The sequence below is a fragment of the Ambystoma mexicanum genome, chromosome 1p, assembly GCF_040938575.1.
Source record: "Ambystoma mexicanum isolate Mex_15411 chromosome 1p, UKY_AmexF1_1, whole genome shotgun sequence".
Lineage (NCBI taxonomy): Eukaryota > Metazoa > Chordata > Amphibia > Caudata > Ambystomatidae > Ambystoma > Ambystoma mexicanum.
In genome coordinates, this window is record NC_090921.1 from 1,161,658,382 (window position 1) to 1,161,686,074 (window position 27,693).

A 27,693-nucleotide genomic window follows, 5' to 3' on the forward strand; every position below is an offset into this window, starting at 1 on the left:
CTCTAAACATAATGCAATATTCTCTGCAGGCCCAGGTGAAGATGTGTGGGGGACCATTTCAAAATGATGGTTGGGGGCTCCCCTTGCTTAGAGCAGAAAGGTGTATGAGGCTCCTGTGGGGGTGGAGGGCATACATTATAATGGAGATAAAGGTAAGGTTATTAGCCGCCAATTATCACGAGCCAGCAGGGAGCTGAAACACTGAATGACCGCTGAATAGTTGTGAATGATCCTTCTTCATAAAATAGTAGGTGTCGTGGAGGAAACAGTTTTGAAAGTAGATGATAATATTTCTGTTTTCCTCAATGGGGCTCCAGTAGCAGCTTGTAAGGTGAGCACTGCAAAGCTCACACTGTAAGACCCAGAAAGTGAGCAATATATAAAGGAATATATTGTTGTGTTATTAAACTGCTAAGGGGCAATATGGGGGCTGTTGCTGGGGGTCCCCTGAGGCTCGAGGCCACTTTCATTTGAAAGAGTTGAAAGGCCCTGCTGCTGTCCCCGATTCTCGGCAAATGTGCTGTCCTTGTTGCTTACTAGCAAAGTATACAGCAAACATGGCTAGGAAGAACCTAGCAGCTACGCAGCTACACACCAGGGCTATACAGCCGTACAGTCCTGTTAACATAAAACGATAAGTTAATAACTGGTTTATAAATACACATGTATAAACTGAGCTAAATACAACTGTTCCATTGACCTGGATGTGGACGTTTGATTGTTTTTTACAAAGCTTGATTGGTGCCCCCATCTTTCCTCCAAGACTAGCTTGCAAAGTTTAAGTAAAAGGTATTACATGCGGACGTAATGTTCTAGTTCCTGCGCACTGGTCGTTTTGAAGGGCTATTCATTGCACCTTTGCTCCCAATGTCTCGTCCAACTCTTAGAGGCTCAATATCATAGCTTAACAAGACATAGCAGAGTGCGGGGCAGTACTCTGGACAGCCCAAACAACTTCAGTGGCTGGGAGCAACAGGGGAGAAAATGTAATGCTGGTTCTACCACAGTTACTCCCCTATACTTGAATCTCTGGTGCACAGACTGAATGGTGAGACTGTCTGCCTGTCAAATCAAATCTACAGTTGTGTTCACCATGCACTCCTCTTTTAGGTAATTCCTTAAATTCAGATTAGGTTTAAAGCAAAAGTGCTTTTGATGAATTTAAGGTGCAGGGGAGATAACAGTCAACCCTGGCATATGGGTTGTGAGATAAATACCAACAGAATAAGTTCCTAATGGAGGAACTCCCATCCCCTGCACACTTTCAGAAGCTCAGACTAGTGAGCCAAACAATTTATATTAACTTTTATTCACACCTTAAGTGCGACGTGTTAAGACAAAAACTTTTTTTTCAATAATATTGATTTAAATAAATAACCAATTTGTGATTCTCAATGATGAACATCAAGACATAATTCTTTTAATTCTTCATATGTAGTTTTATTTTTCAAAATTGCCCCAATGCGTTTCGAGAAAAACATCTCTTCTTAAGGGGCATATTCAATATTTCAATCATATCTAAAGAAAGATTTAAAAAAACATAAAGTTACTTGTGCTGTAGGGAATATCCAAGTTACTCATAATTCTTTTTGCCCAACAGACAGGTAGCCTCAATACAGGTATTGTTAAATCATATATTTTGTTCATATATTTGTGAGATTACATTATTTGCCCAGGATCACACACTTACGCTAAACAGCGAAGCAGGGATTTTAACCCACTCTGCAATTTGGGCACGGCCATCTTCTTCCACACTTTACTTGGAACAAATATTTAAGTTTTGGGTGTCAAGACCTACAATAATACTGTCCTATGGAGTTTACTTGCAAAATCCACAAATTGCATAGTAAAGCATCATGGCAACATCTAAATACTTATAGCAGCAGCATGTTGGGCCACAATAATATCAGTGTACCTTTATTTTCCACATCCTGAATGGAAAACTATAAGAAGCAAAAGGCAAAATATCTATGAACTCTCTTTATTTTCAGCGCTTTAAGACACACAATAAAAGAGGCTAAAAAACTCACTTTGGTTTGGAGATTTGTCACAAACCCCCAGTGTTGTTAAGTATGGTTTTAAGAACATTCAACTAAGGACATGAAAGCACACTTTACGTTTTAGGATATCAAGCTATTGATGGGTGTGAACACATTTTAAAAGGGTGCTTTATTGTGTTGCTCACTTCAACTGTAACAGATTTGGAAGGTGACTTTCAGTTGGAAATTCACCATTATGAATAAGCAAGCCTCGGCTGCCGATGACAAAAGAAAAATAAACGTGTCGTTGGGTTTATTATCAGAGGGGCTTTGACACTGAAGGAACAAAATGCGTCCTATGTTTCTGATCCTTTGAACTGCTAGCTGCTAACATTTCGTTGTCGTTGTGCTTGCCCTTGTTGATATTCTGCATCCCCACAGATGATAGGAATGGGCAGGGGCAGAGCTACAAACACATCTCTGGCCAGTCCCAGGAACAGAGCTGTTGGAGGGCGGGCTATGCCACTGTATTTTCTCATTTTTCTTCTTTCCGCTGTTTGTATGGCTGTAGCCATCTGTGGGTGGGCGGGGCCTCCAAGTGAGCGTGGCTCCGAAGATTCCGAACACTGAATCCCACAAGCTACCATGGGATGCAGGATAGCATACAACACCGGCAAAGAGTGCAACGTGCCCAAAGTCACGTGAACAGGAGGAGGCGTGGTGGCTTTTATGGTTACGTTCTCTGATGGGAACTGGACTACAATTCACTTTAGAAGATGGAACTTTGAAACACATAACAGAGACACAGTTAAGAGGTTAGTTGTGCAACAAAAGAGCGGTTTGCTAGTAGAATGTTTCTATAATTGACTACGTCATTGTGACGATCGTAAAGTATTCGTGTGTGCCTTCTACTTTCATAACAAGTTGGCTCCCATGCTGTGCAAGCGAACGTGCTATAGGTGTCCGGCATTAATGGCTCTGGCTGTCATTTGTGCGTCTTGTAGGAACTAGTGTTGGTGACGTTTGAAATATTTTGGCGGGACGCTACGCGCGCACTTCATGCCGTACGTCGTCATCTGTACCTCACTATTAACAAAACGTGCAACTGCAATATTCTATTACGTACCACCAAGTGTTTAGGTGGCACTCAAGGCTCGTTGGCCCTGCCAGGGTCCCTAAAATGCTCTGGAAACGGGGCGCTCTCTACTTCCTATTCTTGCTTGTCTATGAAACTATGGGTGAGGATACTGCTCTTAGCCAGTAGATGTCAATATCACCCTGTATTTGTAATCCACCAGATTCAAGAGTAGTAGTATTCGTTTTGAACGACGGCAAATACAGCAAAAGGAATGCATTTGGATTTTTGCAAAACTTGCATTGAAGTTTTGACATTAAAATGAGTGTATTTAATGAACGCCTACCATTCTTAGTTTTCTTTCATAAGCAGTGCAGGATGGGAGCCTGCACTAAGATATTGAGTATCGACTTCCTTTATATTTGAATATAGTATTATTTTCTTCTTTTTGTTGTCGTTTTTTTGACTGCATGTTAAATGTACCTTTAGCACCCATTTAAATACAGTACATTCTCATGCCTGGAATGAATGCATTCGTTCGGTTCGATAGATCCCACATCTGCGATCGGTGACGTAGTCGGGGCCTTTCAACTGTTTCAAATTAAAGATGCCTCGAGCGTCAGGGGGCCCCAGCAACTGACCTCATGTTAGCAGTCTTGTAACACGGCAATATATTCATTTCTCTATTTTTGTTCTGGGGCCTAAAATGTGCGCTTTTCAGCGCTCTCATTACAAGCTGCGTTTCCTGGAGCCCTTCCGGCCGTCACTTCCTACAGGATAATCAGACATGTTATCACCTCATTGCCTTTTTTAAAATGTATTTCTAACACCTTATAAGTTTCACAATGCAATTAATTCAAACAATGAATACTGGGTTTAAGATACACCCCTGAACTGAATAACAAACACAACAATACATCAAATCAGTCCTAAAGAAACAATTATGTAAAACACATATAACCTAACGCAATCTTCATCAAAAACATATTCACCACAAACTCATCATGATGCACAAGATGGTAACACAACACTAAAACCCAATCGAGACAACAAAAAAAAGAAAACCCTATCATCACCCACACTGACATTTTATACCTATAGAATAACCAGTCCTTTCCTTTAACCAGAAATCCTCTCAGCAACTTCAGCCACACGGAGCGCAATCAAACTCTCACTCATCATACAAACTATTAAAGGGCGACAAGAGAAACCTAAATTATCGTCTTGGTTTCTTTTTTTTCTAAACGAAATCTTCTCAAAGTCAGACAGTACCGTACATTGGTTGCCCGGTTCTCCGCCTGTGGTTTTTCCTTGATTTCAAACCCTAGCGTCTGAGCGCCAACAAGCATATATAATGTTTGTAGATGGCGCTACATGTCTTAGGGGGAAGTAACAGAAAGAGGACAACATGCGCCTGTTTTACTATAGAATGATGTACTGGGCTACTAGTGTAGTTTACAGATAACGACAACCGGAGGTCTGGGCCTACCAGGAAGACGGGGTCAGAGTGGTAGTTTGCAAAAGCGAGACAGAGAAGGTTCTTACTGTCGCTACCTCTCTGGAGTGTTTTCCCTAGACCGCGCTGGTGGGCCGCCTATCTAATAGTGGATAGAAAAAGAGAAAAAAAAATACACTTAAAAAAGAAAAATACTCAGTTCTTACAGGAATTTACACTATCATGTATAGATGGCCCAGACCTTGTTGCGTGTACAGCTGTCCACAAAGTGAACATAACAGGAGAAATTGATCCAATGTTGGAGAAAAAAAAAAAGCATCTGAATAGCAACTATTTTTCCCAGGTTTTTGTTAAGACAATCTCCATAGAATGATTGAGTAGGGGCAGTTCTAAATGTAACACGTAAGTAAATATATTTATTTCATTCTGAATTCCCTTACCATACCAAATATGTTTAATGTGCTCTCTGTGCAGACCAATGATCATAACTTTCGTCTTCGAACTATTAACTGACAAATGGTTTTTGCCAGCATATAAATAAAGTGTGTCTAAAGAACGCTGTAAACCAATAGGGGTTGGATCCAACCATATGGCATTGTACGCATGACCAGCCAAGACACTACATTTGTACCAATACGAGGGGGAAAGCTACGTGCTGTTTCGATAGTGCTAGCCATATCAGCGAAATAAAGGTTGTACAACAAAAGGGGCCAAAACACACCCCTGTTTGAGGCCTATATTGGTAGCTTCATCGTCCGTGTAAGCCCCCAGCTGGTTGATGTGGACCATAACTGTGGTATTTGTGTGTAATAGACAAAAGAAAATATAATAGAAATGGCTCTCTACCCCAGTTTGCCAATTTGGCCCAGAGTAAAGGTCTTGAGATAGTATCGAAAGCCTTGGTGATGTCCACAAAACATATTTAGAGTGGAAGTTTCTCTTTGGCACGACTTGCAGAAATTATATATTGAAGAGCAGACATATTGAGTAATGTAGAATGGGTTTTTCGAAAATCCGTCCGATGAGGGGATAATACATTCTTTGCGGATGCACATATGGTGAGTTTTTTTATATACTCGCAAAGAACTTTTGACTAATGTCAGACATGGCGAGCAGTCAGTAGTCAAGCGGGTTAACACGATTGCACTTTTCGAAAATGGGGTAAGAATAGATGCTCCAGCTATCAGGAATTATTCCAGTAGATAATTTGTCGAAAAGGTTATTCTAATACTATGTAGCCCAAAAAGAAGGGCTGTTCTTAATAGCCACAATGGACAGAGTATCAGTGTCAGGATCACAGGATCCCTTCAATGTATGTATAAGCACCATTATGCAGTCTCTCAAATCCATCAGGATACAATGTGGTAAGAGAAGAAGAGACATGCTCTCTAATATAAGTTGAATAAAAATAAAGCTTTCGAATAGCAGTGATCCATACAAATTCAGAGATCGGATTTATTTCCAATCTAGATTGACCATGAGTAAAATTTCTATCCATTGACCGGAATTTCCTCTCATCAAGTTTTTTCAAAAGCTTAAAGAGAATTTTCCAGTCAGTTCCAGCCAAAGAAAACCAATAATTACATTACCTGGTTGATTTGAATATAGCCACAAATAGTGTTATTCCTCTCACTCCATATAATTCTGCATATTTGGGGCAACTTGATTGTGCACATATTTAATTTGTCGAGGATGCATTAGTCTACTAGACCAGGATAACGCTGCATGATTACTGAGAGTGTTAAACACCACAAGGGGAGACCCACATTGTTAAAAAAGGTTTGTATTTGAAAAAATATAGTCAAGACACGTGGGACTAAAGCCACTAATGTATTAAGTGGGACTTCTCTATCTCTACCTTTGGTGTTGAAAAGACTGGTCGTGCATCATGATTAGGGATGTAACGGTATACCATTAAAGATACCGTGAACCACTCAATTGAACAATAATAACCGTCACATTGTTTATACCGTTTATACCGTTAAATGTGCTTTTCAATCTGATTTGGAAAGGCTGCAGTAAACAAGTGCTGCGCAGTCTTGGTCTTGCACTGTTGGATGTGCCGTCTGCCAAGTAGTTTCAGTTGGAGCAGTTTTTAATGCCATTCCATAAACCACACGTGCCTGACACAAAATCAATATGTTAGCAATAGGAAGAATGAATACAGTGCCAAGAAGGGAAAGGGTTTACTTTTAACGTAAAGAGAGCCCCCCCCCTCCTCTCCACACGTGTGTTTGTGTTTGGTGGAAGCAAAGGGTGGCATTTAAGTGGAAAGTATGTTGAAAAGCCCAATTCTGACCCTGGGTGCGTGGTTTTGTTTGTGATGAAAAATCTGACAATTTATGACCTTTTAGAAAATATTTGTTAAGATTGGTTAACTCCACCTGCTATACCACGATAACCATGATATACCGTCATTTGGCAAGAAGGTTATCGTACCGTCATAAAACTAATACCGTGACACGCCTAAGATGAGTTTAGCCCAGCTCACACCGCCAAAGGTCAGTGGATAATTGTCATTCAATACACCAAAATCATGGGAGCATTTAATTCGCCAGCTAATACTATATGACCCTTAGAGCAGTGATCATACCAATGATTTAAAATATCAGTGTCACGTATGTTTTGAACAAGGGCCATATTATCTGGAGGGTTATAAATATTTATTATGGGTAATTGAAATAAAGTAGGAGCATGGTCGCACAAGACAGCAGATAAAATATATGGTGAAGCAATATCAGCAGTGAAGGGGCGCAGCACAAATTTAGTATGTATTCCTATTTCAAGGCCCCCTCGAGGACGACCCTTAGGGCCCCTAATGGCCAAGTTATAAAGAATGTTATAGCCGTCAATTTCAAAAACATTGGTAGACTATGTCTCTTGTAATAAAAATTAAAAAAAACACTAGCTTTTATAATAGCAATGCCATATGGGTGTTCCAGGAATGAGCGAAAACCAAGCGTGTTCCAGCTAATCCATCAGAGAGAATCCTCCTTCTCGTCTACTGCCGACAATTGGCCTATACCCCATTGAGTGTAGAGTGGCAGTACGAGTGCTTAACAGTGTTACAACTGCTGATGAGGCAAACTCAATCAATACCCAATTCGGAACACTGTCCCGTTTGGGTAATTCAATACAAAGTATATCTTTACTGCTGATAGAAACTAGAGATACATTTGCAAATAATGTAAGCAATGTACTGCGATTGAGAAAAGGGCTTTCAACTGGCCTTTCAACAAGCCTTCCCTTGAGCAGGAGCAGCACCCTCAGCAAAGCCAGCATACCTGCCTGGATAGAAGGTAAGCCTGTGGGCTTTCTGATGTGCCCAGTGTGAAGAACTGCGTTGAAAGTTTCGCCGCTATCGGAACGCGTAGTTCCTTCCCTTAATATACGAAATCCATTTGAAGTTCAGCGCCGAAGTGCAATATCAACGTTTTTATTTACTGCACCTCCTGTTTTGATCGAAGTACTTCTGATAACCATGAGAGTTAACCCTACTTAAGATGGCTGCCGCCTAATTTCGGAACCCCCTGCCACCCCCTAACCGAATTCTCAATGCGGATTGGCTGACTTTATATTTATCAGCCAATCACGCAATGCCGGTAGGCGAAAGCCGGCCCACAAACAAAGGCACACAAACTAATGCCCCTGTTTGAATCTCTTCTGGTGCTACTCCGACCTACCAGCGCCCGAGTGCTTTTATGGAAATCCCATACACGGTAATCTGTTCAAGACATTGTTCCATGAGGGGGTACTCTCAAACTCTGTTATCCTGCTCTCATTACTTACACTGTGTTGAGACACGCCTTGAACTAGTTTTTGGTCCTGTGGCCGGTGTTCTACGATCCCCGCCCCTTATACCACCCTGTTTTCCAAACCCTAGTACTGCCTGTATTGTACTGCCTCTGCCTGTTTTGTACGCACTCTGTGGGTGCCCATTTGTTCTTCTGCAGCACCGCCTCAGCTTCAGGAGCTAGCTGCACAACTGCCAGCACCTCATTGCCGTCATCGCATGTGCCGCTCTGATCTTTTACTTTAAGAAGTACTGTTGCCGTCTCATAATATTGGCTTGTTACTCCCCTGTTCCTCTTTACGTTCCGCCCAGTCTCTGGATCCACTCAGCTGCCCCGAATTGTCACACCTTCCTCAATCCATGTTTGTGGAACTTGAACCACAGCCCGCGCTACTCTTTGCTGTTATGTCACGGCGGAAATACTAACGTGCTCTAATGTGATGCTTACAATCTATGTTCCATAAATTTATTGCTCTGCATAGTTTTTGTTTAGCAAATAGCGCAGCATGCTCATCTAGCCTTATGTAACCTTAATTGGCACTAACCATGTTCTCAGCACCCTACGTTAACCCTATTTGCTTGTTTTTAGCATTGTCTTTCATTTACTGCTGCCCGCCCCTTGATCTACTCACCAGTTACTGTGACTTGCGCCCGCCCTTCCCACAGTCACCCGCCAACCTCTCCTCCCACTGCAACATGGCCACTAAAATTCAGAGTGTAAAAGGTGCCTCTCTCTCGCCTTTCCCACGTGCTATCACCAGCCTCCCCAAACCACCTGATGGGCATTGGAGTTATGCCACAGCCAGCGCCCCTGACCTCCGGCCCGTAGATTGCCATGCATAGAGCCCGGACCACACCAACTTGACTCCAGGTTTGTCCTAGGCCAATTGTACTCGGGAACCGCATGCTAAGCATGCGGTCCTCACGTCTCTGTGTCCCACATCGCCCAACTTCTCTTTCTAAACCAGATGCTACCACCTTGCGCCTTCTCCCTGCGTCCACCAAACAAACATCCCCTGCTGGACCCACAGTGCTACTGGAGAAGAAACCCGCCGGACTTAAGTGTCGCCCATCTTGCGCCATCGACCACACAAGCAAAGCTTAACCCACCAGGGGCAACCACTTTTCAACCCAGCCCGTCACTCTGCACACTGCAATGTGCCCTCATTAATGCCTGCTCGCTTCCGGCCCATGCCACCAAAATTCATGACCTCATCGACAACCTTGACCTAAACCTCCTAGCCATTACCGAATCATGGCCCTAAGAAAGCCGCAGGACCCTCGTCACCCTAGTGCTGTCACCAGGATATATAATAAATCTGAAAGGGGGTGGATTAGCAATCGTTGTCAAGGAGTCTTTATCTCTCAGACAAGTAAACTCTGTGTTGGCAGGGAATGCAGATTCCCTAGCTCTTAAACTCTCCCTCTCCCCTAACTCCACGATCAACATCAACAGTTTACCGACCTCCTGGCCCATCTACAGACTTTCAAGAAAGTCTTCTCCATCTCCTAGCCGAGAACCCACAAAAACTATCTTTATTAGGGGACCTCAACCTGGGTCTTAATGACCCTAAGGACAAGGAAGCCAAAGCAGTCACCCAAAAAACTTCCAAGATATGGGATTCGTGCAACGCGTTACTGACTCCACACATTCCAAAGGTCGCACCCTGGATTGGGTCGCTGACCTCAACTGCTCTTCAGCCATTGTCTCCAACACCCCTTGTCCATGGACCCACCACAGCATCCCCACCCCTCTGCCTACCGTACCCAACACTCCTGCTGCACCATCATTAGCCAGGAGTGCCCGCAAACTTACAAAAGCCAACCTACTGCCTTTTCTAGAAGGTCCCTGCTTCAGGCCTCCCTTCTCTAGGGACCCAGCAGTCTTAGCAGAATTATACAATGGCTCCCTGAAAACAGCAATCGACACAATAGCACCATTGGAACTAAAAAGAGCCAAAGTGTTAAAGCACGCAAATTCCAGGTTCACCCCAGAGCTCCAAGAACTACGCACCCTCAAACGTAAAGCACCCACTAGACTCCTTAGAGGAAGAATTAAAAAAATGTTCCAATCAATCCAAAAAAGCCATTATCGCCAAAGCCAACTCGGCCACATCCGAATTTAAAGACATGTTCGCCATTTTCAGAGAACTAACCACGCCCACCACGAGTTCCCAGGACATTGTTAAAAATGAAGCCTGGTGCTCAAGTATCCAGTCAGCCATGCTTAATAAAATTGACCCCCTCCAGACAAAAAATCAAGCCCACCATGAAGCCCATGCCGTATCAGGCACTCCCATCTCTCCCATGAAAAAACACACTCCACTTGGACAATAATCTATTTTCCATCAGGGATGTCTCTGAATCTGAAGGGGTAGCCTTACTAAAGCACCTGAAACCATCTAACTGCAAGGGGACATTTGTCCAGCCAAAATCATCAAAGAATGCGCAGACACCCTGGCACCTTTTCTGGCAGCATTCTTTAATGCATCTGGCACTGTCCCACCCTGTCTTAAAGAAGCCTGTGTTCGCCTGCTTTAAAAAAAACAAAATCCATAGACCCATCCTCCCCTAACAACCACCGCCCCATTACCACGGTACCTTTTCTGTTAAAAATCCTTGATAAAGCTGCCTATACCCAAATCCCTACGATATCATTCGATCCGAGGGAGTGCTGGAAGAGAAAATCAAGGTTTCGGCCGGGTCACAGAACCAAATCTGCCCTATTGGATTTAAAAAAAACAATTTACTGAAATAAAGGATGAAGGCAAACCTGATCTTGTGGATCACAATATCCTGTGCAAACATCTCACCAAGTCTGCACATTTGTCCCCTCAAGCCACCAACTGGGTTACCTCATTCCTTGAAGGGAGAGCCATGAAAGTCTTCTGGGACCAGGCCTGTGCCACACCCACCCACAACTATCCACTGCTGGGTCCCTCAACGCTCATGCACATCACCCACCCATCGTTGGCAGATCCTTCCTAGAGTCGGAGGGAGGATGAACATTGATTTTTCGAAACACATCATGATAGGAGTATAAAGTTTTGGAAAGCTCTTGGTGTGTGGGGTTTTTGAAATATTAAATCAGCTCGGAATTTTTCTTATATTTTGCTTTCGCTTCTGTGGTTCTAGAAATATCAAAATGGAGACTGATAGCAATTTTAGGTTATTTTTAATACCTGCCAAACAAAGATGAATACAAATAGAGTACTTTTCATTTGTGAAGCAGACAGCACATGCCCTATTGTTTGTGATGTGCCTTTTAACAAAGTTTAAACAATTACAATAATTGTGTGAAAAAAGACTAGGGATGGGGCAAGCTCTCTTTTACTATCCCCTCACCCTAGATAAGCAGAGCAACCAGCGCAACCTAGTTATAGAAATAAACAAGGGTTGAGTTTAGTGTGGTTGAAGGGCAAGATAGACTAGGTTTCCACATGTGGTAATGTGAGAAAGCAGAAATTGTGTATAATTAAATTACCTGAGACTTTTTTGTGTGACAATACGAAAAGGGGAGTCTCTAGTTGTGAGACCCAGAACAGTCCAATACTTGTGTGTGTGTTTTGGTCATATTTGGCTATACCACAATCTTGTTTAACTTTTTTTGGGTTGCATTGAAGGGGTCAACTAACTTTGCCAGTGGTGTTTCTTTGCACAACCATCTCTAGGTGCACCGCATGCAGACTCTGCAACTTTAATTTGCTCCACAACCAAAACCAAACATCCAAACTGACGTCTGCACCTGCATCGCCTGGGTTTCTTTGACTGCTTCCAAATGCCTGGGCCATGTCTTAGGCTCTTCTAGATTCTAATTTATAACTGGTCTTGTTGTGTTCCAAGCCCACCATGACCCATCCTCTCACTACAACAGGCTTCTGCCCCAATTCTGCAATCTTATTTCACCTGTCCCTCCGTTTTCCAAACTGGATCTCATTTTGTCAGGTTCACGCTAGCTTCTCCATGCCGAAAGTTTCCTCTTCTGCAGCACTTTGGATCTCCCTCCAGGCTTTGTCCTAAGTCAAGTCTATGGGAAAAACATTTGCAAACCGTCTTTATTGCCTTTCCCGGAGACCTTACTTACAAGTTGTACTGTGTCTTTTTATATATATATATATATATATATATAACGGGGCCTGCGGTAGCGGTCCTGAAGTTATGGTTAAGTTGCTCAACCCATAGGAAGAGCAATTTTTGGGGGGCTTATAACTTTGCCCCCTAAACGAATCCTCATGACACTTTGCAATAAAAATATATGGCACTGTCAGATCGATCCTGCAAGTTTCGTGAGGTTTCGTCAGGGGGCAGTGGGGTGGGGGGCGGGGTTTTATAGGGGATCCCAAAATGTGTGTTTCCCCCCCCCCCCATAGACGCAATGGCAAAAAAATGCTCACTCCTACCTGCCAAACCACTGGACGGATGTTCACCAAATTTGCGGCAGGGATAGAGGCTTCGTCCCAAAAGCGTGCTCTTGTAAATTTAGTGTAAATCCATGCAGTGTTTGGTTGTTTTAAATTTTTTTAAAATTTTTTTTCCTTTTTTTAAACGTCCAAAATAATCAGTGATATCTGGGTTCGGTCCGTGGCTTACCTCCATGTTCAGTCCGCAGACTGGCCCCCGATTGGCAGGAGGGCAGTGTGAGGTCCGCGGACATCCGATGCACCCGCTGATTGGATAGTGAAAAGCGGGAGGTGCCCCCCATGTTGAATTTGCGGACAGCTGCCAGTGTCCACGAACATCGCTATAAAAACATATTGAAAAACACAACATTGCACTGTCAAATTTATTAAACAATCTTTGGGGAGGTGAGGGGTGATGAGGATGGGATTGGAATTTCATTCTAGACCTGATTCAGAATGGTTCGGGAAGGGTGGCGCTGTTTTGTCAAAAGGCAAAAAACTTGGAGGGGGGTCCCAAAAAAGACTTGTATACGTGGTGCCATTTGACGAATCTGCACAAAAGCTTGCAAAAAGATGTTTCGATCTAGATATAAATGTTTTTACAAGTTTGGTGGGATTTTGTGAAGGGGGGGTCTCAAAACTTTAAATGGCTTATAACTTGTTGTCGTTTGACGAATGTGGACAAAAGCTTTCAGAACGATTAGAGCCAACCTTGAATGTTTGTGCAAAGTCTGAATGGATTCTGTCAAGTGGGGGCTAAGTTACTATGTACGTACACTGTGACACTTTGGAAAAAAATAAAACATGGGTGAATTTGCAGCAAACGCGTGTAAGGAGTATTGGAAAGGACCCGAAAACGTGGTTTTGCGAATGTGTCCGTGTTTTATTTTTTGACAAGTGTCATAATGTTATGTACAAAAAATAGTGATGTACCTTTGGTATAGCCTGTGGCCATGGCCAATGGCCAGATTGTCCGGGTCATAACCTTATGCCATGACAGACAATCTGGCTACTGGCCATGACCAGGAGGGACGACCAATGTGGATAAAGTGGGCATGTCCACCAGGTACCGGCTATGTGGTAAAGTTTTTAGAAATTGGGATTGGGTTGAAAGGGGAAAAATGACATTTGCGTTGTCATCTTTGTCCTCGGTGTTCGCAGTGCACAGTGGTGGCGTGAGTTATGATTGCTTAGCTTACCATAACTGGTGAATTTCTGAGGTTTTTCGGTTTTACTTGTAACCATAACGTCCCTTTTAATGTTTTTTCAGTGTGTATGCATATATGTATGTGTGTGCGTGTATATTCGACAACTTGGTACAGCATATTAATATGTTGATCTCTGTGGCACCACTTAGAGGTATGCCTATCACCACTGTCCATTCATTCCTCTGCACCAGCTCAAAATCACATTACAAACTGCAGAGACATGCGGTCCAGAGAAAAGTATCATTTTTCTTCAGGAAATTGTCTTTTTGTCTAAGAGGGCAGTGCTACTTCATACATAGCTTAATCAACCCAAGACCAACACACTTGGGTTGATTAAGCTATGTATAAAGTAGCAATGCCCTCTTAAAGACAGTTTCCTTGGGGGGTGGGGGGAAGGTTTGTATTTGAGCTAATCTACATAACCACAATGCCTTTCTGTTGTGGCTCAGAACTGGAGGTGAACTTCCAGCAAGGGCTACTAGGTGGCGTTGTGGAATGTGTGACTTGGCCCAAGTGGACATTCCTATATAGTTAGATGATGGATTTACATTTTAATGGACACTGGATTTTTATTTCCTTCCTGTGATTTTTTTTATTTATTTATTTAAATGTCTTGTTAACATTTGTAAACTGTTAGCAATTTTAGTCTCTAAAATAGTGGCGTTATTTTTCCCAATTGTAAAAGTGTGTGCCACTTATTTTAAATGTATTTCTCTTTTAGCTACTTTACTGTGCCTATATTTTAGCATACTTTCCTACTTGTAGCGATTATTATCACTTCATAAAAGTATATATTTTTAAATATGGACTATGTTGACTTACCTTTTTATTGTGTGCTTATGTGTGACTAGTTGTACCTGTGTACCACACGTCCTGTCCCTAAGCTTGAAGCCAGACAGCTCAACCACACTGTTGTTGGGAGAGTCAGATCTAACTTTCGGAGCCCTTTTCCAAAGCAGTGGACAAATCTCAGACATTTTGAAACAGTAGCTGCAAGCATTCCCTGGAGAATCTGTCAGGACTAGTTTGGTCTTTATTCTTTGTATGTGCTTCTTTTTAGAAGATGGATCAGAGTAACCTGCCAAAAGAGCTCAGGAAGTGGGCTGAGGAGGTCATGGAAGTCCCAACACAGTATATCCCGTCTCCGGCTGCCTCTAAGAAGTATGTAAATAACCCGTTTTTCATATAATTCTTTTGGTTAACACACTTGCCGATTTAAATGTGAATCTTACTCCATAACCCAATATTTGTACGATGCTATCAAAGAGCAATTTCAATGGAATGCTAACTTTGCACAAGCAATATAAACTTTCAGATTTAAGTTCTTATGAGCAGAAATATCACAAATGTTGTGATTGCAAAGCCCAAGATTAAGATTCACTCTACAACGTACTAAAGTAATTGGAGTATGGAATATGAAGGCAGGCCGCTTTTGTCAAGCTTATCTTTGCACAAACATAAAATCATTTCAAAAGCAAAATGGGCAAATTATGAGCATGAGGGCAACTTTGCTAAGGTATTGGCCTTGCAAATTAATTAAGCAATATGCCGAGCTGCAGGGCCATTACCGAGTTGGGTAATGTCCCAGGGCCCATAGTTACAGGCCCGAGCGAATGGCCGCCGGGAAACAGTCTGTTTTCCCTTTCCATGGTGGCCGTCCTTAGCGGATGCGCCGGGGACAGAGTTCCCAGGGCGTCCGCTCTCGAAAAAACAAGGTAAGAAGGGTTGGGAGGGATTTTTGGGGGTGTGGGGGCGGGGGTGGCGAAAACACTCACCTGAATCCCCAGCGGGGGAGGATGGCAGCCCCCAGCCCTGCGGAGGCTTGGAGCGGGAGTTACCCTCCTCATTGGCTGAGGGGCTGGAACACCGCCCCCCCCCCCTTGCCGGGGACGTGAACGAAGCGAAAGCTTCGATGGATTCTCGGCGAGTTATGGACCGGGCGAGGGCCAATTGGAATGCTTGTTACGTTCTGGTTGACCCTTGCCGGATACTAAAAATAAATTAACAGATACCTTTAACAAGTTGTTGGTGTTCTTACAGAGCCACTATCGATAGTAGCACAACCAAAGTTAGCCTTGTAACAGGACCAAAATGATCAATAACATTATTGGTTATAATGGGGACCAGATAGTGGATGGATTATTTGGGTGTATGGTTCAGCAGCAAGCACACATGGGGCCCTCACGTTGATAAAAGCATAGTCCTCTTGAACAGAAGGGCTGGGCCCAATCTGGCTTTCTCAAGGTGTTATGGGGGACGTATCGTTGCTCCAAGTCTGGAAATCTATATGGCCCAGGCACAAACAGTATTGCATGGAGAAAATATGTTGGGGTTTTACTAATGTCAAACTGCTTGTCACTGGTGAGCATCCATTCCTGAAAATGTTGCTTGCACTACCAAATAGTTCCCCAACTTAACATTGCTTAACTTGGTTACCCAGGCATTCAATACATTGCCAAAATAAAGCCAGTCCCTTTTTGGCTTTGGATTTGGGTTGTTCCTGAATTAACTGTGTACAAAAGAGCCATGTTAGGGGTACTAGATTCTGCAAGATGATCTGCTTGGACTAGGCATGTTTGTCATACCGATCTGTTGGGAGAGTTTATGGGAGAACTCGGAGGGTAAACTATATTACTAGAAGCTTATTGTAAACATTATAATGTGAAGGTACTGTATACACAGCAAGCATAAAGTGGTGTATTTTTTCCTCAAAAAGAGGGAGACCCCTAAAGAGGGTCTATTGCGAAACCCTACTCTTCTCTACCACCTAGGGTCATTGGGATCAGAACTTTTGGAATCTACAAAGAGAAAAGAAACTAATATGAACCAATATAAACAGAAAAAAAACCTAATGTTGTCCCCTCAGAGCACATAAATCTCAAAGATACAAAAAAATACATATTTTATTGATAATACACATCAAATGTTGTTTTCAAAAAGGAACCCCAAAAGGGTAGATTCTTTGAAACAAACCTAAAACCAGGTATAAACACAAGCAATAATTACGTGAGACATATATAATTACATACATAAAACATTCACCTAGTATTACACAACCAACATGAAACATAAAAAAATATAAATAATTATTTAACCATCCAGTGATGGGATTCCAAGGTGTGCAGGGGACGGGAGGGTTCCGTTTGGATCCTCTTTTCTCTGTGTTTATATGCTATGGTGGCTCTGTGCCAGGGCCTCCTTTCCTCCCCTGCACCCATAAGATTATTTCCTTTTGAATCTGAAGTTTATTTGAATTTAGAAAAATGTAACCTAGGTGTGCGCCCTCAACTTTTCTCCTTCAATAGCCAACATTTGAAGGGCACTTTAGGCCAACTCTAAGCAAATTGCTACAGACCAGTTTTTGACTGCAATAATTTTATGTCCGTACTAGAAAAGAAGCAGTAATGCCTCCTGCCATGTACGAGTATGGCGAGCATGGCAGTCATCATTACAGTGAATCCCTATGATTTATGCCTACTTTTTACACGTTTGAAAATAAGGCAGAACTTGTAGAGATCCAAGCCTCTGTCTGCAACAAAATAAGACCTGGTTTGAAAAGGTGATGTTTCCTGCACAAATCAGGGTAAATGGTGGAGAGATTTTGCACTTTGTACCCATGCTCCATTCTGGAAATAAACCTAAAATTATATTTAAAAAAAAAAAAAAAAAGCATCTTGTCTCCGCCTGTGTCATTGGAGCAACTCGAGCACCCTTGGGTCAGTAAGATGTCACCGTTTAGTTTAACATTATATTGGGCTGATCTGTTTTTTTCTTTTTTGTCTCAGGCTTTGTGTCCGTCAGTGTGCAGATATCTGGACATTTGTAATCCGGCACGTCCGCAGCTACAGGTGAGGCCCTTTGTGCGGTTTGTTCTTGCCGGGAGGGTGGGGTGGGGGATATAAATGGCCACTTCATACACTTTCACACTGTATCTGTTGAAACTCCTCTTAGTTTCAGCTGTGGCTTTTACGTTTTTGGGAGGTTTTGCAGGGGGCGTAGTTGAAATTCTCTTGTAGAGTTTATAAGTCCAGGCTTTCTGGTACGTCATGTTAAGTCTAAAACTCCTAAACTGCGGGCATATGGGGGATTACGGTTGCAATGCAAATGGAGGCCTTTGCAAGTTGCATGAAGAACTTGCTGTAGGAAGTTGGTGGAAACTAGGTTGTCAGTGACCAGTGTTATAGATGAGGAAAAAATTGTTATCCTGCTTTGGCGGAGTTCCCACAGCACATTAGCTGAACGGTTACAAGGTGTACAATTAGCTCTCTGAAGTACCCTTGCTCAGGGTGCAAAAATTAAAGTTGCAAGCTACCAGTAACCATAAAAAAAAAAGTCACTCACCCCCTCAATTCTGTAAATACATGCAGGAACCCATTTATTGCTCGCCAAATATCATTAGCTAGTGGCGAGTGCACATTTTGCACCTTGCCTCAACGTTTAGCACCTGCAAATGTAATACTTTTTAAAACATTTATTTTTAAATGAGTGGTTAAGCATTCAGGAAATAACAAGCATTGTAATAAAGCAGTATCTGCTACAAAGGGTAAGATTCATGCAGAGTTACTTGTAATAAATACTACTCACTAGAACATGTAGGATGTCGGGGGGATGTAAAAATTGGCAAATGTGGGCATAATCAGGTAATCTATGCTGCCATGTAGCGTTTCTGAAGCCCGATGGCAAAGGTAGGGGACTAACTTGCATAGGCACGAGACCATGGAGCCCCTAAATTATGTAGCAGTTTAAAAAATAAAGGTTAAAAAGATTATCCCTTTTTGGTGTTTTTTTTAATGAGACTGGTGGTACAGTTTAGGCCTGGCGCATACGGAATGTAGGCAGCTTGCAATAGGGGGTTGACCAGGAAAAGAAAGCTTCCTTGGTCTTTCCTTGTGGAGCCCCACTCGCTGCAGTGGTGGAAAGCTGCCATTGATACTGAAACTGGACCCACAGCTTCTTATTGGTCTGGCGGGCATGTGCAATGCTTAATTAAACGTTAGTCTTGGATTCGTTGTTTAGGACAGCAGTGTCAAACATAAGGCACCTGTCCATGATCGGGTCCCTGAATCCACTTCCTCCTGCCTTCCACTCACGGTCCAAATTGCAGAGAAATGTGCTCTGATAGAAGGGATTCAAGACCAGATTCTACAGCTGCAGATGTTTGTTACATTAATGTGAGGAAAAAGGTACTGTGACCAGTAGCTGATACTCTGCAGAGGCGTCCAAGGTCTAGAGTAGCACTGTGCTGAAGGCAAAATATTCTAAAAGAATACGAAATGTAAGTACATTAAACCACGCAATGTCAAGTGAAAATATAACCAACTAAAACAGATAGTTGCCTTTCCATTTAAGCAAAATCCAAATGGTATTTTTTTTTTCGTTAGCTCCGTTTATAAACTAAGAACACAATTATTCTGAGCTCAACAAGATTTACAAAATTCCCTATAAAACATCACTGGTGCTGCAGACTGACTCTTACCAGTAAACCACACATGAAGCATGTACCATCAAAGATAACATTCCTTCAGGAGTCTTTCTCAACATTGCTATGGTGCCTAATTGTGAATCTTTTTTTTAAAAAAGTGCTTTGTTACCTTGCATGAAAAACTCAAAGCATAAACTTGCATCACCATATAAAAGCTGCAGTCTGAGATGCATCATCCTTTCCGAACCTTTGAGTTTGTTCAACTGCTGTAATTTCTACTGTTGTGTAATTCACCAATGGACACCTTTTCCCCAATATGGTAATGGGAAGACATATAGATTTGTGCACTTTGTCATAAATTCAAGGACACACCAACTTCCTATTGAGGTTCAAGTGTATTCATTTTATTTCCAACTTATCATATGGCAGTCCCATACTAAACCAGACTTCCCTCTACCCTGCATTGGTACTAGTAATCGGTAACCCCTATTATCTTCAATCTCTAGCTAGCTCTAGATCAGGGGTCTGCGACCTTTGGTAGTCCAGATGTTCTGGACTACAAATCCCATGAGTACTAGCCATCCTAGCCGGTTGCGGACCCCTGCTTAAGATGATGGCCTAAAGGGAACTCTTCCCTTGCGGAACAATCTAGGGTTCCTACCCAACAATTTCCAGACACCCCAGTATTTACCTTCTATGGTCCTTCTCTTCGCTGGTGTTCTCTCCATATCTGTCATTCTCCCTTTTTTATTTATTTTTTCTTCTACTCGCCACCCTCCTACTCCACCCCGTCTCACCCTGATTTTCCCCTCTATCCCTCCAGGATTCCTTTCACAGTGATCTATCTTCCGGTCTTAATTCCCACCACTCCCTCTTCTCCCCAGCACTTATCTCCCCACCTCTACTACTCTTCCCCTCTCCACACCCCTACTACTCTTTGTGAGAAACCTGAAGGTGTCTCTCTGTCTTATCCCAGAGGATCTGTCATCCAGGTGGCCAGAACACAGCCATCGCTTTTGGATCCAGTTCCTGGGGGTGGACCAGTGAGGGAGGATCACCTGGATGGGGGGTTCTTGAGGAGTCGAACACCGACAGGTGAGATGCGGTATCCCCATTCTTAAAACACCTTTTCCCCATACTACCACGTAGGATATTCCAAAACACTGCTGCCCCCCCCCTCTTTTCCTACACAAACACTTTCGAACAACACGAAAGACAACAGACTAACACCCGAGTCGTTTACCTGACGTGTCCCAATACAAGGGTCAGGTAAAGTCAGGCAATGGATCAGAATCACACACACACCTGACAACCCTTTCCCTTCCCCACAGGGATAAAAGGTGTAGCACGACAGCACACTACGAGCAAGGTAGACTGCACCACGACGAGACAGCTATCCAGGCCTGGCAGTTCAAGAGGAGGAGAAAGGCAGCGAATATCCAGAGGCTAACAAGGAGAGACATGACCTTGCCCTTTTCGACACAGACCTGCAAAACCTCTGCAGAAGGAATCGTAAAACCGAGGACAATAGCCCAAGTGTGTTGCAGCAGATGCCGACGGTACACAGAGCATGCCTACGCTGATGAGCAGGAGCGTGGGGAAACCCTTGCTACCGTGATACCAGCCTTGACTGTAGCTACAAGGAAAGCCAAGTGGTGCATCTCAGCCGGTGAGTCGAAGGGAAAGCCGATAAGAACCGAACTGTGTTGAATGAAGGTTGCAAGTGGCCATTTGAAGAAAGTTTGAAGAACTGAATTGTAAGGGAAAACCGGCTGCAGAGCACACCAGCACCACGTGGGTGCTGACTTGAGAGACTCTGGTCAATGCCCTGTTGAGTAAAACTACAGATAAAGGGCCATAGGAGAGCCGCCAAGATAGGTCAAAGTGGCCATACTGGAGGTCAAGCAAAATGACTGTACAGTTGAAACTGTAGTGAAAGCTAAGGGAAGTGAATCCTGCATGTTGAAAAATGGCACATGAACTGTTTCATGAGGTTTAGCAAGAGTGAACCCGGCCGAGGGATGCTAATGGAAAGGGGCGAAGTCTAAAAGGCCCATGAGGAATTGTTGGTAAAGATTTGTGAAAGGAAAGTGCCCCCTTATTTGGGATCCGAGCCCAGGCAAGGGAGATCCATGGGTGGAAAGTCGCCACCCTCTGTTCATTAAGAAAAGAACGGTTTTGTGAAATTGTTGAATACAATTTACGAGGGGTCTGCGCCCAGAAGAGGGGGGCCCAGGGGTGAAGCCATCACCCAACGTGTTCATAGAATAAGAACTTTGTGTTTGTTTGTTGAGAGCACCAGGTCTCGAAAGCAAGATACTTTTATTTGAACCTAAGAAGAACCTGGTGGCTGCTACGGAACTGTTGGCTCGTGCTAAGGAAGGCTCGAGTTGTGTTGTGCTCCAAGTCCCACCTTGTCCCATGCTAAAAACGTGGGTAAGGGAGACCTCAAGGCAATCGCATTTTGACCTATTATTTGTGAACACTTTTTCTTTATTTAAATACCATATCCCACAGACTTTTGTATTTAGCGTAAGGAATTAACAATAGGTTTTTCTTAGTACAGGCTCCTTTATTTTGACACAACGCCACAAGTACTGCCTTATTTTCATTTGATGGTCGACGCTTGCTCCCATCTTAGATTTAGGTTTAGTTTAGGCATTTTTCAATCCTGCATTAACAGTTTAATAAACACCCTTGAACTGTGATCACGTGTCTGTCTTTACTGTTGCCACCATGAGTTCCTTACATCTTTCCCATCTCCACGCCCAGTGGCCGGTAAGAAGGAGGACGCAGACTCTGATAGATCATTTTATCTTCAGCTTTATTGAAGAAAAAAAGGAAAATGCCTAACTTTCCGTATTGTATAAGGTGCCACTACCTAACACAACTAACGTCTTAACAGAAACTGTCCACCGTCCAAAACTAATCTAAATGACCCTACCAGTATAATGAGAACTAACAGGAGAATGACTCCTTTCTCCTGTTATGTGGTTTGCTTTATGTACATTGCTTCTTCAATAATTCATCCTCAAGTAAACTCCTGGTTATGATTTTGATTACTTCATATATGACTTGACTTGGCTTTGCCTTTCTGAGGTGGATATCTTTTTTTTGGTTCTGTCTCGTCTCTTGATCCTTTTCTATAGAAATGTTATTTTTCTCTCTTCTGAGATAAACTGTTCCACCATTTCCCAGTCTCTTTCCACTCCCTTCTTTATACACTTTCTATTATTGAATCTTGTTTACTTCTTGAGGTTTTATAACATTTGCTTCTTCATCTTTATTGAGATGAGTAAGATTAGTCTCCTACCTAGGACCTTTCACCCCGATGGCACACAACCAGGATTTTACCCCCGGGAAACAAGATAGGTTTTGGGATAACTGGGAACCGGCACAGACAATCCACCTAAACGAATTCTTCCGTGAAGGAAACCGTCTCGCATTCGAGGAGTGTAAACAGAAATGTGGAATAAGGGAGAAAGAAAGAATCACATAAATCAGGCATTGGATATCACCAAAGGAGGTCAAGAAGGCGGCCTCTAGAGCCCCGGTAGGGATGGAACTAACCCTGCAGGAGGGAGGGACCATGAGAGCACTATCCAGAATGTACAAACTACTAGATAAAGCACAGGTGGGGTATACACTCTCATACAAAGACAACTGGGAGAGGGATCTGGGTTACGCCCATCACAGAGGAGGAATGGGGGCAAATATGGAGGAGGGCACACAAGACGTCAAGATGCACTGCGATTAAAGAGACTGCATATAAATTATGTTACAGGTGGTATTTGACCCCATATAGGCTACATAAAATGAACCCCTTCTATCTGCTGGAGACAATGCAGTGGCAGGGGGGACTTATACCATATGTGGTGGGCCTGCCCCAAATCGGTGATATATTGTAAGGAGGTCCTGGAGCACATACAACAGATCACAGGGAACACCTCCCACCAAAGGTAGTACTATTGGGTACTGAGGTAGATTTGAGTCTACACAGCGACTGGGAACGATGCCTAACTCATCACCCAATTACTAATGGCTGCAAGGATGACCTTAGCCCAGGGGTGGAAAAATGTGAAAGGCTCAATAATAGCATGCTGGTGGGTCAAAATCTGGAATGTAATTGCAATGGAAAATGTGGGTGCTCTGAGGGAGGGCAAGTATCAGAAATTCCAGGCAACATGGGAGACCTTCCTAGAGTTTGTCAAAGATAGGGAAGCCCAACACTAATGAGAGCAATCCTAAATTAAGAGTTCAACGGTTGGTGAAGGAAGTAACTCGCTAAAGCTATGCCGGGTGATGGAATACCTCACATCCACAAAATAACCAAATGAAGCAGAAATCTTAAACATACAGGTTGGGGATAGGGAACGGGAAGGGGCAGGGGGATGTACAAAGTTGGGAAATGTTGGACCTGTGATGAAATTAACTAATTAATCGCACAACCATGGACACTGGATGGAAATTGTCTGGGGCTAATACCTCGAATCGAGAACGTACTATGTATTAAAGCTTCTATGCCGGCAAGGTGATGTAATTGTGATTGTGCTTGAAAAATGAAAATAAAGTTTTGAAGAAAAAGAAAAAAAATAGTCTCCTAATGATTTTCATATACTTCTCTTGATTTGTGAATTAATGTCTCTTTACTGTGACTAGGACGAGTATGATCAATCTCATATTGATCCTTGCTCACTTCTCTTGGTTTTAGTATCATCGTCTCTCTTCTTGGTTCATTTATAACTAATGTTCCAGATAAGATTTTGAAGTGGGGGTGTTTTACTCCCTATTTTTTTATTAAAGTTGGGAGTAAAATATTTTTTTAGAGAGTAAAAAGCTATCCCATTGCCAATGGGAGTATTTAATAAGCAAGTTAAAATGTTTTAACTGGAAAATGGAAATATTTTGCAATAATATTTCTTTGCACTTAATTATTCATGCACATTAAAAGTTACAGGTTTACCTCGGGCAGTAATAGGTTCTTTTGTGATACTACGTGCACTACTGGTCGAAACATATCATGGAGCTGTGCGGCTGAAAACCGGGCACAAGTCGTTTTCCAATTTTTTGTTGGGAGTATTTTTACTCTATATTTTTATTTTTTGGAGTATTTGGCTATTTTTAGGGAGTAAAATTGGCCGATACACCCTTATCTGTAGGGCTGCTTATAACATTCTCTTGACTTTGAATCTGAGTATGATTAATCCTATAAAGATTATCAGTACCCCTTCTGGGTTCAAGTATCACAGTGTCTTTACTTTTACTGGGACGAGAAGAATTAGTAAAAGGGAGTGAAGGGTGGGCACTGTTGGTTATAGTTATACAAGTTAAACAAAACACAAATGCTGATAATTTGTAATTTAAGGAGCTCTGTGGCGACAAAAGGCCCAAAGCACACAGCCTCATTTGAACAACACAAAAAGGACTTGCAGGGGACCCCTGCGAGAACCACAGGCTCTCAATTTGCCCAATGGAAGGGCTTAAAGCAATCCTGTCCAAAAGTTCAACCTCTGTTAAAGTAATCATATACAATAGTTTGTTCACAAAAATAACTTTGGAATTAATTGTAGAAACAGTTTAATCTACATCATGTATTAAGCAATGAGGCAGTGCTTAATAACATGGGTTTGTTAGGTGCCTATGCATTTCGGATTACAACCCTTAGCCACCACTGTTTTGTTTAGACTTTTGTTTTTCATAAATCCTTCCAAACGGGGATACATGTGGAACGAAAGACCAGCATCATTGATGCAGTTCCAATGTTCCACATGTATCCCGGTCCAGGAGGTGTTCAAATTGGGGAAGTACATAAAAGGGGCTAAGCCCCACCCTTTCCCTCACACAGGTCCACCGGCTTTTGGTAGTCTCAGTTCATGGGAGCAGCATTAGATTTCCAGCGTTGCACATGAATCTGCTCTGTGGCTATTTCACATGTGAGGCAGGTTCTTGTACCTGAGAGGTTTCAGGTGTCCATGCTGGCACTTTGTATATGCCGGCGCTGTTACATAGTGCTTTCCTCTGTTGGATGCCGGTGGGAAAGTGCTGGAGACTGCTGTTGGCGGCACTTTTGTTTGCTGACTCCGCATTAATGCTGGCACATGCAGTGTTGTGAAACAAATCGAAAGGGACTGGCCAGCATTTTCATAACTATGGGGTGATCAAGAGTGGCACTACCATCAGTTAATTGGGAAGGAAAGGGTCTGAGGCCCTTCCAACTATCGCCTTCACCCTCTGGAGTAGGAATGCCTTTGGATTCCTCTCTGTTAGGTACCCTACTTGTGGGAGTGCCTCATCACCTCTTAAAAGGGACAGGCTACTGGACCTGTCACAACTGCACATTCATTGTTACTGTGGTGCACACAATTGTGTGTTGGGTACAAACGTGATTTGCTGCTGTGAAATACTTCTGAGGTGCTGCTGGTTATCTGGAAAGCATTGCATGGTTTAATGTCATCCCCTGAAGAGCTGTTGATCTATCCTATGTCCTTTTATTTAATTTCTTCTGAAATATGTCCACTAAAATGCAGCATGTCTACCTATTTATGAAAAGAAAGTCTGAGGAAATCCACATGAACCCTCCTGATTGGTTTCGGGGTTGCTCAGTTCACTTGCACTATTACCAACTGACACTCTTTATTAGCCTGTTATTTTTTGTTGTTATTTACCCAACGGTTTAGTTGGGAGAGGTGCAGCATTTGAATTCTATCTGATCTCTGATTAATCTTGACACCCCTGATTAAGGATGTTGCGCTTAATTAAACAATCCACTCAAGACTAAATTGTGCTGGTGCAAATGCGTACTCTTGTGTTTCTTTGGGATAGTACCATAGGAGAGTGCCCCAGGAATCTCTAGATCCAAGCTGAAGATATTTTGTGCTCCCTTTAACTAACTGGGTTGTTCTCCATAATTAACATGACCTCTGCTTTCTGTGTCTCCACTGTCAAGTTGCAGAGGGCCACACTGATGGCCAATAAAATGGGCAATACTGCCTTGGAACTAAATACGTAGGGCCCCATTACGACTTCGGTGGTAGCCATGGTGCTATTAGCACCATGGCTGCCTCCAAAATCGTGCCCGGGTTCCCTGAATGGGGATATACCGGGCCATTCTGACTTTGGAGGGCCCGGTATTTCCTTCTTCAAGGAACTCGGGCCCGGTCCTTTTCCCATTCGAGCTCCCATAGGGCTCAATGGGAAGGAGGAGGGAGCTAACAACGGGCCTGTTGTTAGCTCCCTGGTCCCTTTGCAGGACCCGCTATGGACGTTTGGAAAAACCAGACATCCAGAGCGGGTGCCGCGAGGGGACTTCGTAATAGTGCGGAGTGGCTATGGCACCAGCCCCATTACCGGGGCAGTTAAACGCATTCCGCACTAGTTGTAATGAGGCCCTTAGTCTTTAAAATGGTGCTCAAAGAATTGACAGTTTGCTATAAATAAGAATGCCTAATAAAGAAGAATACTTCACGTTTCATTGGCGCAATTTCAAACCATTTTACTTGAGCATCTTGTTAAACTATGCTCGTATTGCCTTTCTACACGTGTGAGAATGCAACGTCCTGCCATAGTTCTTAGTACTAAAATCACCGTAATCCCCGTGGGGAGCCCGAGAGCCCCAAATGGGAAAGCAGATTCAGGCAGAAACAACGCGGTTGTGTTGGAAAACGCTGCGGTTTTAAGTTTTCCGGGCCCCTCAAGCCCAGAAAACTTAGAAAAAACCCAGCAGCTAGTGCTTATTTAAAAAAAAAAAAAGAAATGGCACTTACCGAGATTCAGCTGCAGCTTTCCTGCTCTGGTCTCCGGTCCCCGTCCTCCGCGTACAGCACTAATGAAGGGAAAGCCACCCAGCGGTAGCTTTTGTTTACTACAGCTGGCTGGCTTTTCCTTCATTAGTGCCGCAAAAGCCAGCACAGGAGGGCATCCATTTCACAAAATGGATGCGCCCATGTGCTTGCTTTTGCGAATTTTGAGCTTGAATAGCTCAAAGTTTTACATAGGAAGTTTTAAAAAAGAGAATGCTAGTTTTTTTTTATGTAACCTATCTATTTTTTAAATAAAAATGTTTACTAGACCATGCCTTTAATGCAGTTTACTGTAGGCAGTGCTAATACGTAAAGTGCAGTGTTTGGAGAATGTCGTTTTGTTCATAGAGTGTTGGTACTATGTTTGAGGCAGGCAGATGGTGGCCTTGAAAACCTGGCAGTGTGTGGTGCAGATGGGGCAATGTAGATAGTTCTGTGTGCAAGTGGGGGCGAATGAACCAGACATATTGTATGGGGTAGAAAAGTAATGCATTGTATGGGGCAACTATGGGGTGGGGGTGTGGAGAGAGAGAGAGAACTTTAAATGGGGTTGGTGGGGGA

The 27,693-nt window shown here is 43.0% G+C and overlaps 1 protein-coding gene across 3 annotated transcripts in view; it reads left to right on the forward strand.

Moving 5' to 3' along the window:
- The first annotated feature begins 2,604 nt into the window (after positions 1–2,604).
- Positions 2,605–27,693, forward strand: part of HAUS5 (HAUS augmin like complex subunit 5) — a 740,017-nt gene continuing 714,928 nt past the window's right edge. The window contains exons 1-3 of one of the 3 annotated variants that reach the window (XM_069604849.1): positions 2,605–2,794; positions 14,972–15,072; positions 17,697–17,759. Coding sequence is in view for 2 of the 3 variants with exons in the window: in XM_069604847.1 (XP_069460948.1) it covers positions 8,212–8,229; positions 14,972–15,072; positions 17,697–17,759 (182 nt within the window). In the remaining variant the exon portion in view is untranslated. Of the gene's footprint in view, positions 2,795–8,116; positions 8,230–14,971; positions 15,073–17,696; positions 17,760–27,693 lie in introns of those variants that run through there. The other 2 variants (XM_069604848.1, XM_069604847.1) reach the window with 2 other exon arrangements.